The 12418-nt window shown below is 57.2% G+C and overlaps 3 protein-coding genes across 3 annotated transcripts; 1 reads left to right on the forward strand and 2 right to left on the reverse strand.

Annotated features, from left to right (window-relative positions):
• Window positions 1–876: 876 nt before the first annotated feature.
• On the reverse strand, window positions 877–2450 carry VTJ04DRAFT_9714 (uncharacterized protein; the record flags this gene model as incomplete). Its single annotated transcript, XM_069368292.1, has 2 exons — window positions 877–2277; window positions 2424–2450. The coding sequence occupies 2 exons, from the start codon at window positions 2448–2450 to the stop codon at window positions 877–879; spliced, it is 1428 nt and encodes a 475-aa protein (XP_069214450.1).
• Window positions 2451–2892: 442 nt separating this feature from the next.
• VTJ04DRAFT_9715 (uncharacterized protein) lies at window positions 2893–7696 on the reverse strand (the record flags this gene model as incomplete). The annotated part of the gene is made up of 3 exons (XM_069368293.1): window positions 2893–7341; window positions 7397–7508; window positions 7608–7696. The coding sequence occupies 3 exons, from the start codon at window positions 7694–7696 to the stop codon at window positions 2893–2895; spliced, it is 4650 nt and encodes a 1549-aa protein (XP_069214451.1).
• Window positions 7697–8957: 1261 nt separating this feature from the next.
• VTJ04DRAFT_9716 (uncharacterized protein) lies at window positions 8958–12255 on the forward strand (the record flags this gene model as incomplete). The annotated part of the gene is made up of 5 exons (XM_069368294.1): window positions 8958–9194; window positions 9259–10379; window positions 10436–10674; window positions 10732–12010; window positions 12129–12255. The coding sequence occupies 5 exons, from the start codon at window positions 8958–8960 to the stop codon at window positions 12253–12255; spliced, it is 3003 nt and encodes a 1000-aa protein (XP_069214452.1).
• Between the last annotated feature and the right edge of the window lie 163 nt (window positions 12256–12418).

Raw genomic sequence — 12418 nt, forward strand, 5'->3', positions numbered from 1 at the left:
AATTATACATCGCCTGCCGGACGGAGGTGAGATTGATAATGTCCTGCTGCGCGCAAGATGTTGTGATGAGCGTGGTCTTCAAACGGCCGGCCAGGTGCTACTCTATTCATATCTTCGTCTGATAGGCATGCTCATCGAATTACCTACCTACCTGGGGGTTTGTTTGGTTCTCTGTCCAGATCGGAATGAGAGGAAACACCTCAGGGTGTTTGGTATCCAACCCGCCCTACCCGTTCAGTTGTCACGTAAGATGCACTACCATTATCTTCACTTGTTTGGGTGGGAAGAGATGAGAAAGTGTTTGTATTTACTTGTTTGTGGTTGTCTCCAGCTGGGGATGGACCACAGGTACTAATAGCGTGTTCCCCTGGGGAAGAATTTTCCCCCTTGTATGTACTGTATGTGCTAGTAAACAAGCATATTCTCGCCTCCTAGGGAGGGAATGAGCTTTCAGCATCTCAATGTGAAGTCACACTCCCACATCCCTTAGGAGGTTTGTTTTGCTGGAATACAAGCCCAGGATTGTCTTGTGAGCTGTTCTGGTACAGGCGTGAACGCAAGTCAATAAATATGGGGTACGCAGGCAATGCCAATTTGGTTGTTCAATATCATACTCATGTAATTCGTTCCTTGACAATTGTGAAAAGAAAGATATATCGCCTTCCCAGCAAGCCTCATGACGTCCTGTTGACCCGTACCCGTACACGTATACACACACACAGTGGCCCATGCCCGCCCGTATATCCCATGGGACCAATTTTCCACATATCATACCCAGAAGAAAAGCTCAACGCCACCCCAACAAAACAAACAAACCCCCTTCCCGCTCTTATGATGCGGGAGCACACACCACTCCAACACATCTGCCCGCCCACATCACGTCTTAGCCGCAAAAAATCGTGTAATCTTCTGACTCCCCTTCGCCTTCTCCTGTTGCGCTTTCGCTTTGACGGGGCTGGTCTTCTTCGGCTGGTTCTTCGTCGCGCTAATCTTGGCCTTCACCGGTGTAGCTTTTGGCTTCACGGGCGACGCCGCATCTTCACCTTTTACAGGCTTCTTCTTCACCGGCGTTCCCGGCAGCAGGGACGGCGAAGCAGCGCGTTTCGCACCTTTCTGTTGTTCTTGCTCCTCGTCGTGATGTGATTCCTTCTTGAGTGACTCTTCCTCTGCCTCCTCCTCCTTCACCTCTGTTGCTGTCCGGTCTTGCGGTTTTGCCTTCCCATCCTCCGCCAAACTCCCCTCCTTCATCTGCTGCTTCTTCTTCTCCGCCGCCGCAGCAAAGAAGTTCGCAATATTCCCCTTATTCTCCCTGCTCGCCACGGGGATCACAAAACTCGGCGACTCATTCCCCACCTTCCCCACGTCCTTGCTGACGGGGTACACCTCGAGCTCGCCCTCAAACGGCCGCAGCAACGCCTGCAGCTCGGGCGACCAGTGCGTCCGCGCCGGGTCCAGCCACGTAAAGATCGCCTCCGACCCGGGTTCCAGGATCACAGGCATGCGGTCGTGCAGGAACTTGAGCTGCTCGTTGCTGGACGTGGTGATGATGGTGTACGTGTACAACGGCCGCGGCGGGGCGTGGTCACCTTCCTCCTCCTCCTCCCCCTGAATTTCCGACTTTTGATCATCGTACCGCACGCAATCCCACAACCCAGCAAAGCACATCAGCTTCCCGTCCTTCCTCTTCACGAAATGCGGGACTTTCTCCTTGCCCTGCTTGCGCCATTCATAAAACCCCTGCGCGACCACGATGCAGCGCTTGCGGTTCTTCATGGACGCCCACATGCCCCCCGGCATGGCGAGCGAGTCATCGCGGCAGTTGATGGTCTTGAGGGTGGTGGCGTAATCCGGGGTGCGGCGGGTCCAGGACGGGACGAGGCCCCATTTCATGGATTGGAGTTTGTAGCGGACCTGGGAGGAGGTTGGCGGAGATGTTTGTGCGGGGTGGGCCCCGCCGCTGCCCTCTTCCTCCCCTTCTTGAGTCTTCTCGTCAGCAGGATGACGAGCATCATCATCATCACCACCACCATCCCCGGCTCCAGCCTCCTCCTCCTCATGAGCAGCATCAACATCCCGCTGCCCCTCGCCGCCCGTCGCATGGGCATGGAGACGGTCCCGCGATGCGCCCGTGTCCGGCACGTCCGCGCGGTACACGATCCCGTGGTATCCCGGGGCGAAGTTATACGCCTGCCGCGGGGCGCCGTCGCCCTCGTCGGCGGGGGCGTCGTCGACGGGCATGTCGTCGTCTTGGAGCATCCGGCGGACCTGGGACGGCCGCTGTGTTGCGTCGGGCAGACTGTCAGCACATGTGGAACTGGAGATGAGATGAGATGAAAGTGTCAAGTCAAGGGAGTTGAATGAGGATATGAATGATGATGATATGATATAATGGGATGTGTTGTTTTGTGGACATTGGGACATACCAAGGCCATGGCGTAACGGCCACACATCTTGGGATATTGTATTTGATAATTTCTCAATCAATTCATGAATACTTAGTCCCCGTCTGTTGAGTGCCTTCACAGGATAATGAAAAGCAGAGAAGTGAGTGATGGTTGCCTGTGGAGAAGTCGATCAATGACGTCGATGCCTCCAACAAACGCGATCCCCAAGGTCCGAGTGGGGCCTTCACACGCAAATGACGCGCCAACTCACGTGACCACTTTAATCTCAACCACAAACCAACCACCTGACATCGAGAGCACCATGCATTTTGACGTCTATCTTGTCGTTCAACTCCCATAGTCCAGAATAAAAACCCCAGATGCCCATGTTGTATTACCCTCCCGCATGTATATACACTCGAATGAACTCCAACTTGACCAACCAAAAATCTCTACTCCATACCCCCTACTCACCCACACAACTTTTGATTATCCTTTCCCCTCTTCCTCAAGCAGCCGCAGCAACAACCCCTGGACCATTCTGCTCCCCAATGCCGGTACCCACCGCACTCCTCCTCTTCTCCATCCTCGCCTTCCGCCTCGCCATCTCATCCTTCCTCCACGCGTCCTCAAACAGCGTCGGCTTCGGCGCCACCTGGTGGTCCCTGATTCCCAACCGCCGGACCACTTGGAACGCGCCCGTGCCGATCGACATGGTCTGGCCCATGATGATGCACTCACTGACACCCAGAATGCGATCCATCTTCATCCCCGCGGCCGCATCAAATAGGTGATCCGGCGTCTTCTCAAACGACGCGAGCTGCAGCACGCTGTCGCGCATCTTGGCCAGGCCGAAGCGCGTGATGCCCAGAATCTCGCCCTTGTACGTCATCACGTCCGCCAGCAGCTCCATGTGCCGGGGGTCAATGTCCATGCCCGCCATGACTTGCCCGATTTCCTTGGCGATGGTCGTGCGCGCCGCCTCGATGCCCAGCACGTCGCGGCACTCCATGACCGAGTTGGTCACGCACTTGGTGCCAATGACGCCCTCCGTCGTCATGCACGCCCGCAGGCCGTAACCTTCGACAAGCACCTTGTGCTCGTTGGTCTCGCTCGTCTCGATAATGGCGCGCGACGCCTCGGGGTAGCCCGAGATGACCACTTGGGGGATGGTGCGCTTGAGGAAGTTGACGCGGAGTTGGAAGTCGGCCGCGGCTTCGTCCTTGGCTGTGCTGAGCACCACCTGGCCCTTCTCGATGGCTGCGGCGCGGGTGCGGGCGGCCTTGCGCGCGGCTGTGGCGTCGGTCCAGGTGTTTTGCACAATGACCTCGACACGGTCGGGGCCGACGCGCAGGTCCCCTGGCTCGACCTTGAGCTTGAGCTTCTTGTTGCGGACGATGGCATCGGCGATGTCGCGAACCGTGATGCCCAGCTGCATGTCGGACAGCACCTGCAGGTCGACTTTGAGGACAATCTTGGCCACATCAGGGAGCCACTCGTCGTCGATGAACGAGATGACATCCGAGATGTACGTCTTCTCGATGCGGCCCTTGACGACCCGGGCGGCCTTGATGTCCACCTTATTCTCCAGCTCACAGGTAATGACCGGCGTGCTGATGAGCTTGGAGGCGTTGATGATTTCCTTGATACGCGGCACACCTTGCGTGATACTCATACCGGCAACACCGGCGAAGTGGAACGTCTTGAGCGTCATCTGGGTGCCCGGCTCACCAATGGACTGCGCTCCGACGGCACCCACCGCATGGCCTGGTTCAACCCGCGCCTTCTTGTACTTGTGCAGGCACAACTGGATGAAGCGCCGCAGAGTGCGCTCCGACACTTTCGCTACACGGTCGACGTGGGCTTGGGCCCTCGCTTCGTAATCGGCCTGCGACAACTTCTGGCGCAGTTCCTTGAGGACATACTCTCCAGATTCTTCGGAACCCCAAGAGTCCACATCCATCTCGGATCCGTCCGCCCCGGCCGGTTTCGCCTTCTCGACCTCCTCAGCCATATCCTTATCCTCAGGCGGTATGCCCGGGTCCAGCCCGACCAGCTTCCGCGCCTTGGCCAGCTTCAAGGCGTGTCCTCGCACAAAGGCGCGGACCGTGTTGAGGAAGACGCGGATACTCTCGTGCTCGTCAATGGCGATGAGAACCTCGTGGTCCATGCTCTTCTGCATCGTGTTGTCGTCGTACTTGAGCTCCTCGCCCGTGACAAGATGGCGCCTTGTGTATTTGTTCCGCTCTTCATTCAGGATCGTGTCACACAGCTCCAAGATCTCGCGCGGCAGCATCGATGCCTCCTCGTTGCTCCACGTCACGCTCTGCACGTGGTTCCATGTCCGAGTGAAGTCTACCGGCTTCGCATCACCCTCCATGTCCACGGGATCTAGCCTGTCGGCGCCGTACTGGAACTGGACGATGCCACCCTCGGATGTTCGGACCGTGTCGTCGTACTTGACCGAGAGGTCTTCGAGCGATTTCATCAACCGACGAGACATGTATCCTGTCTCGGCAGTCTTGACGGCCGTATCGACCAGACCTTCTCTGCCGGAAATAGCGTGGAAAAGGAACTCGGTCGGCACGAGGCCAGTGTAGAAGCTGTTGCGGACGAAACCCTTCGACGGAGGCTGGCGAGCATTCTTGTGGAAGTGAGGCAACGTGCGGTCCTGGAATCCATCCGCCACACGCTTGCCGTTGATAATCTGCTGTCCGACGCAGGCCACCATCTGGGCGACGTTGATGTCGGAACCCTTGGACCCGGACCGGGCCATGATAAGCGGCGCGTTGTTCCTGCTCAGATTGTCGACACAGTACGTGCCTGCCTGTTGCCTGACCTTGCTGAGGATACCCGAGATGAGGTTTTCGAGCGTCTCTTCCAGACTGCAACCCGGAGACTTTTCTAGTTTGCCCTGTCGGTATGTCTCAATAAGGGCGTCACACTTCTTGTACGCCTCCTCGACGAGCTTGGCCTTGTGCTCGGTCAGAGGACCCGAGGGATAGACATCTCCCACACCAATAGAAAACCCGCGCAGCGTCAGAGTTCGCGCGCACAGCTTCGCCAGACGGTTCATGGCGGCTACCGCGTAGTCCGGCCCGTAGTCACGGAGGATGACATAGAACACCGAGTTTTTCTTGCCTCCTCCCACCGTCGACTTGTCCATTCGCCCGCACATAACCTCCGAGTTGCGGACCACCAGGAATGCGTCGTCAATGTCCATATCTGGGATCTGGCCATCCTTCTTCTTGCTGAACACCTTGTTCTTGGCGTCAAGGTTCACCAGCACGGGTGACTCCTTGTTCGGGCGCATGAGGACGTTGAAAATCTGCTTGCCGGTCCACAGCATGCGGGGCTTCAGGATGGCAGGGGGTGGGAGTTCGAGGTGAGTATCGCCCAGTAGCATCTGCGTGCAAATGTAGGTGAAGGCCGTCCGGTCGAAGAAGCGATCCTTGCCGCTCAGCAAGTAGGCGGCCGTGATGAAATCTTGCGTAGCTGCAATGATGGGTTCGCCGTTCTTGGGAGTGATGAGATTGTGTTTGACGCCCATGAGGTTAATAGCCTCGGCGCGCGCTTCCTCTGTCTGGGGGACGTGAAGGTTCATCTCGTCACCGTCGAAATCGGCATTGTACGGGGTACACACGCATTCGTTGAGGCGGAACGTCCTCCAGGGGCGGACCTTGACGAGATGGCTCATGATACTGAGCTTATGTAGAGACGGCTGGCGATTGAAAAGAACAATGTCGTCATCCTCCAGGTGCCGTTCGACGATGTCGCCAAATTCGAGGCTGGCGGCATGCTTCTCGCGCAGCGTCGTGGTACCGATCTTGAGGTTGTACTTGGCTCCATCCTTCTTGATGATGCCTTGGGCGCCGGGCCATTCATTGGGTCCATTAATGACGCGCTCTCTGAGCTTTTCGATATTTGCGTGATTGACACGCTCGGGGTATGTGAGGTTCTTGGCCACCAACTGGGGCACCGCCACCTGTTCGATACTAAGATTGGGATCCGGGGAAATGACGGTACGGCCCGAGAAATCGACACGCTTTCCTGACAGGTTTCCACGGAAGCGACCCTGCTTGCCCTTGAGACGCTGGCAAAAACCGCGGGTGGACTTTCCAAAACCTGGCTGGTACAGACCCGGCACGTCACTGTTCACATACATGCCAACCTGGAGCTGGAGGAACTCCCACTGCTCCATAATGACAGGCAGCGCAACGCCCTTCTTGAGAGACTCCCGCAGATGACCAGCATACAAGATGATCTCAGACAGCTTGCTCGTAATGTCGTCTTCGTTGCTGGCGTTGTCCTGGGCGACAGAAGGGCGAATGCAAATGGGAGGTGCGGGAAGGTATTGCCACAGAAACATCTCTGGCCGTCCTTCCGCGGGGTCCAATCCCAAGAGTTCGCAATCGAGTGGACTGATGGCTTTGAAGAGGTTGAGAACCTTGAGAGGATTGAGGTCGTCCATGGCCTTGCGAGTGTGTTTCTCCAGCTCCGGGGTATACTTTTTTGCCTGTTCGAACGAGGCATCGAATTCAATCTTGCTCTCGGGAGCCACCTTCCTGAGCGCAGTCGACTTGTTGAAGGCTGCATACTTGTCGTGTACGAGCTTCATGACGCTAAGCTTCCGGATGACGCCCTGGATCGAGCCACAATAGGGGCAGGTCCTCGCCTTGCGGCACTGCTCGTTGATGCGCTTGAGGATGGCGGAGCGGCGCAGGTTGTCGATTCCAGGACGGCGCAACTCCTTCAAGAACTGGCGCTTCTCATGTTCCTGCAGGAGGACCCTGGAGCAGTCTTTGCAGATGTTTTGCAGTGTCGCCTGGATGTATTTGAGATAGCCGATGTGGAACACGGGCAACGGGAGCCGAACATGGCCAAAGTGGCCAGGGCAGTCCTGGAGGCCGAGGTGGCAAGTAGCGCATTTGCTTTCGCGGTTCGTGCTCGAGGTTCCCTATGGAGGATGTTAGACTAGGGAGCACATTCTGGGATGCGGCTCAGTAGCTCACCAAGCGAGGGTCCAGAGGGCCATGAGGGAACGGAGTCCGGCGGTTCTCGACATCGTAGAGCAGATTGTCTGACACTTCGAGGACACCTTGGCTGACGATATCTTGATTTGACCTGGAAGGCAATGAACATTAGTTGGCGCCTTGATGGCGAGGTGGCGCGACGGAGGCAACATCGAGACAGGCCGTCGAGCGCTTCAAAGGGTCAACCTACTGGACTCCAAACTTGAGCGCCTTGAAGCGCTTCGGTACCCTATCGGCCACCTGCTCCTTGCGCCGCCGCATTGTCGGAGCCGACGACATCTTGATTGATTAGGAAGAGAACAGGCGGCCCAAGGACGGGGAAAGCCTTTCGACGAGGACGATTCCGCGTGGTCGCTTCAGCGCTACCGGGTCATGACAGGGAAGCTCAAAGCACGGCGTGAATGGAGTTCGCGGCAGAGGTAAGTCGACTTCGATGGCGAGTAGGTGGTTGTACGATGTTATATTGATTACCCGAGTTGCTCGAAGTTCGGGGTTCTGTGTCTCGTGTCTTTGTAGCGGATCTCGAGATGTTGAGTGGGAGTGTTGATGGATGTGGATGCGCTCTCTCTCGAGAGCAGTCGCGGCAGAATATTTTGTTTGTTGGAGGCGGGGCAATTTCTCCGAGATGACTCCAAATTTCCCGCCAAGTCGTGCCCCACCAACCTAGAGGATCCACTGCGGAGACCCACCCAGCTGCTCTTGGCGGTGCCTGGGGCAAGCTGGTTGCCTGCAGCACTCGGCGCCCGTCATGCAGCCTGGCCAAGACTGAGGGCCTTATCTTATCAGAGCTGTGACGTTGCGCCTGCCGGGATGACGCCTGTTGCCGGCCCGCTGCAGACCTGGCGTCCGGCTGACACAGGGCTGGCGGCAGGCGGGCGTGGGATGTTCAGCTGCCAACTTTCCAAAGCATTCCGTCATAGGCAATCCGGAGCTTGTTCTTGTTCCATTTGTCCATTGGTGAGCAAAAAGTTCAATGACAGCTTCAGATGACCACGGCATGAGAACAGGTCCAAACTCGGACCCACGACCTATGCATCACTAAAGCCTCAAATAGACCTTGAAACGGCCACGTATTTCCCAAATTCCTCAGCCAGCACCTCAGTGTTTGAAACATTGTTGTTGGCTCCTTGAGAAACCTGCTTTCCTCTTTTTCTGCAGCTCAGCCTCTTGGCCCATTCTCACATGCAACTGCTTCCATCCATCCCTAGGTCACTTATTATTCTCCCTCACTGCCTTTCCTCCCTCCCCCCGCCTTGCGCCACCCTCCTCCACATCACCACCGCTCCTTACGCCGCCGACTGCTCCGTAACCCTTCCCCTCCTTCCTCATTCCTTGTCCGAAGTAGCTCTGAGCTCAACCTGAGCTCGGCTGCAGCGGAGTGTCTGTAGCAGCATTGGAGCCGTCATTGTTAGCCGGCCTCCGTCCCTGCACCTCGCTGGGACAACACCACCTCCAGCTATTCCTCCGATACTTCCACTCCTCGAAGCCAGCGGCGAGATTCCCGTTCGGGTGGCCTCTGGGCCGTTTCGTTGCTGGCGCAATGGCGCAGGGGACGGCAGAGAAGAAGGCTGAGAAGTCGTACCTCGCCTCTGCCGTCGATTCCCTGAACCCCTGGGCCAGCACGCGCAGCTCGACACCACCCCAAAAGGACGCTCTCCCACCCGGCATTCCCTCCAACACCGGCGACCATGCTACCAGCCCTTATTACGGCCGCAGTCTGGCAAGCTATCCGCCAGACTGCCCCCCCTTGAATGTCCAATGGTTTCATGCCGTCGATGTGCGTGCCCATCTGTGTGTGGCTCACTGTCCCGAAGCATTGCTACTGACAAAATGGTAAACAGGTCCCTAAGCGAAAGCCCAAGTTTATGACACCACAGAATGGCGGGACTACGAAACCTCCGCAGCCCAAGAAATTCGTTGCCTTCTCGGCATCCGACTCGCGCGCCATTGAAACGGCATACCAAGAAAAGTTGCAAGAGTTGGAACGGGAGAGGAACCAGATCGCGGAGAGTTCGCGCTCAGGTAAACGTCCGCGGGCCATCTCGGCCGAGAGCGTGCGGAGCGACTCCACGCCGAAAACGACAGTGCCAGTCAACGAAGACTTTCTGTTTGATGTCATCATCGAAGACCGCGAGTTGACCCCGGCCTATTGGGAAGGCCCCGTGTACGAGGTCCGCCGCGGCAGTTGGTTCTACGTGGACGGGTCCACGCTCCGACCTTGCGAAGAGAACCTAGCTGCGCAGCTGGAGGAGGGCTATCTCAAGATCAAGCCATGGCAATACCCCTCGGTTTCATCCAGAACGGCTTCCCCGAAGCCGGCAGCTGACGGCGAGAAGGCCACAGCCGATGGCGAAGAAGGCACATCAACCGCCTCAAAACGGGCTTCTCTTCCAGCCCAGTTCCAGCCGCAAACATACCGCCTCTTTGGGAGCTACATGAATAGCATTGTAACCTACCAAGACTCGACAACTGCATGGTTGTCCTCTGATAGCGTGCTCTCGCGCGTGACCTCGACCGTGTATGAGAAGTTCTCGGGGGGAGGTTACATGGCGGGCATGAAAATTGTCCGGGGCTATACCGAGCCCAAGAAGGCTCGGGACGAGAAACGCTCATCAACTCCCCCAGGTGTGCGGCCGTCTTCCAAGGAACCGGGTGACAAACAATCTGTGACTCCAAAACAAACCCCTGAGACGGGGTCTGGGACTGGGACGCCTCCCGAGTCGGCCGATTCGAAGCGAACACCTCCTGATAACCTCGAGGCAACGCGGAACCGCCTCACGCGACAGCTCTCAAACCTGATCGAGCGCGGCGATGACCCGGAAGCCGAAGAGGAGGCAATCCGCAAGCGCGAGGAGAAGGAGATTGCGCACGAGTACAATGCCAAGGCCGACGACAACCAGGGACGCAAGATTGAGCATCTTGTGCTCGTGACGCACGGCATCGGCCAGTCGCTGTCCAAACGGTACAAATGACCTGCCGCCCTCGACCGTGCTGCAACGGGATACTGACTATCAGCAGGATGGAAAGCATCAACTTTGTTCACGACGTCAATGTGCTTCGGAAAACAATGAAGTCGGTGTACTCGGCATCTTCGGACCTCAAAGCGCTCAATTCGGAACTCGACGAGCCTGGCCTTGGGAACTGCCGCGTCCAGGTGTTGCCAGTGATGTGGCGACATCACCTTGACTTCCCGAAGCGCAGGGCGAAGAGGGGAGAACGCGATTTGGGCGAGATACTCAGCAACGAGGAGGACGAATGTGAGTGTTGCTTCAGTTAGACACCATGTTGTGGTATGGCATGCTCACCAGATCTAGATCCTTCCCTCGAGGACATCACCATTGAAGGCGTGGCCTTCGCACGATCGCTCATCAGCGACCTCGCTCTTGATGTTCTCTTGTACCAAAGCAGCTATCGGGAGCAAATTGCAGAGATCGTCCTGAAGGAGTCCAATCGCATCTACAAGGTCTTCAAGCAGCGCAACCCAGAGTTCAAGGGCAAGGTCCACATCATCGCCCACTCTCTCGGTTCGGCTATCATGTTCGACATCCTCTGCCGGCAGAAGGAAAAGGTTAAAACTGCTGAACCACCATGGAACCCGCTTCGCATCTTGCCGCCTGCCTCCCACGCCCGCGTTGAGGAGACCGAGTCAAAGGAGCTCGCGTTCGATTTCGAAGTCGAGGATCTCTATTGCCTGGGATCACCCATTGGTCTGTTCCAGATGCTTAAGGGTCGAACCATCGCTGCCAGGACCACGCCCGACGCTCCGCCAACAACAGAAAGTCCCCTTGACGCGGATTATTTGGACGACCCGCTTCTGAACGCTCCGCCGCACTTGTACCAACGCATCTCCCCTGTGACGGGGCTTCCTTTCAGCGTATCCTCGCCCAAGGTCAAGCAGCTGTACAACATCTTCCACCCCAGCGATCCCATCTCGTACCGCATCGAGCCTCTCATCTCCCCCATCATGACCACGCTCAAACCACAGGCCTTACCGTATACAAAGAAGAGCCTCTTCGGCTCCGTCGCCCCGCAAGGTCTGACTGGCATCGGCGCCAAAGTCGGCCAGAGCGTGTCCGGCCTCTGGAGCAGCCTCAGCGCGGGCATCGCTAGCAACCTGCTCAACCGCAGCTTGGGGCTCAGCAACGACGAGGTGGCCAAGATGTCAGCGCAGCGACCGGCGCAGCAATCATCGAGCTCTGGTAGTACCGGAATGAGCATCCCCATAGGCGTCATCACCGCGGCCCCTGTCCCCACCACAACGACCTTCCCCGACGTGGAGCGCAGCGAAAAGACGGCCGAGCGCATGCGCCAGTTGGCAAACGGCAACGGGGCCAAGGAGGCGACGCTCATTGACGACGAGCTCGAGACGCTGTTCAGTCGGTTCCAGAAGAGTCGGGCTGAGCTGGCGGCGAAGGGCAGCAAAGACAAGGGCAGCACCTCGCCGGGAGGGAGCGTTTCTAGTCATAGGAACAGCTTGACGCTGAACCGCGAGAAGTGGGCCGAGGAGGAGCGCAAGGCGCAGAGGTTGCGACGGGAGGAGATGAAGGTGCGTGCGCTGAATAGGAATGGGAGGGTGGATTATTGCATTCAGGAGTGAGTTCCCTTCCCCCTTGTTCTCTGCCTGCTTTTTTCCCCCGGTGTTTCCGTGGATGGGAACTCGGAGACACCCTAACAGTTCGGATCAGTTGGCTGACGTGGATGACCAACATAGGAGCGTGCTCGACATCAACCCTCTCAACACCATCGCGTCGCACATCAGCTACTGGTCCGACGAGGACGTTAGCCACTTTATTCTGTCCCAGCTTTTGGCGAATAGGGACCGTGAGTCGAAAAGGTGATTAGGGAGACTCCAGGTCAGTTGGCTGGGCGGCATGGAGTCGGGAGTTTTTGCTGTCTCATACCCCTGATGAGGAGGCACTCTGTGGTCATGGTAAAGACGAAAGCTTGAATGGGTGGGTTGGATACTGCAGAGCCGAGGAAACATACCCATGCACCTTAGGA

Source organism: Mycothermus thermophilus (assembly GCF_041956435.1).
Source record: "Mycothermus thermophilus strain CBS 625.91 unplaced genomic scaffold VTJ04scaffold_7, whole genome shotgun sequence".
NCBI lineage: Eukaryota > Fungi > Ascomycota > Sordariomycetes > Sordariales > Chaetomiaceae > Mycothermus > Mycothermus thermophilus.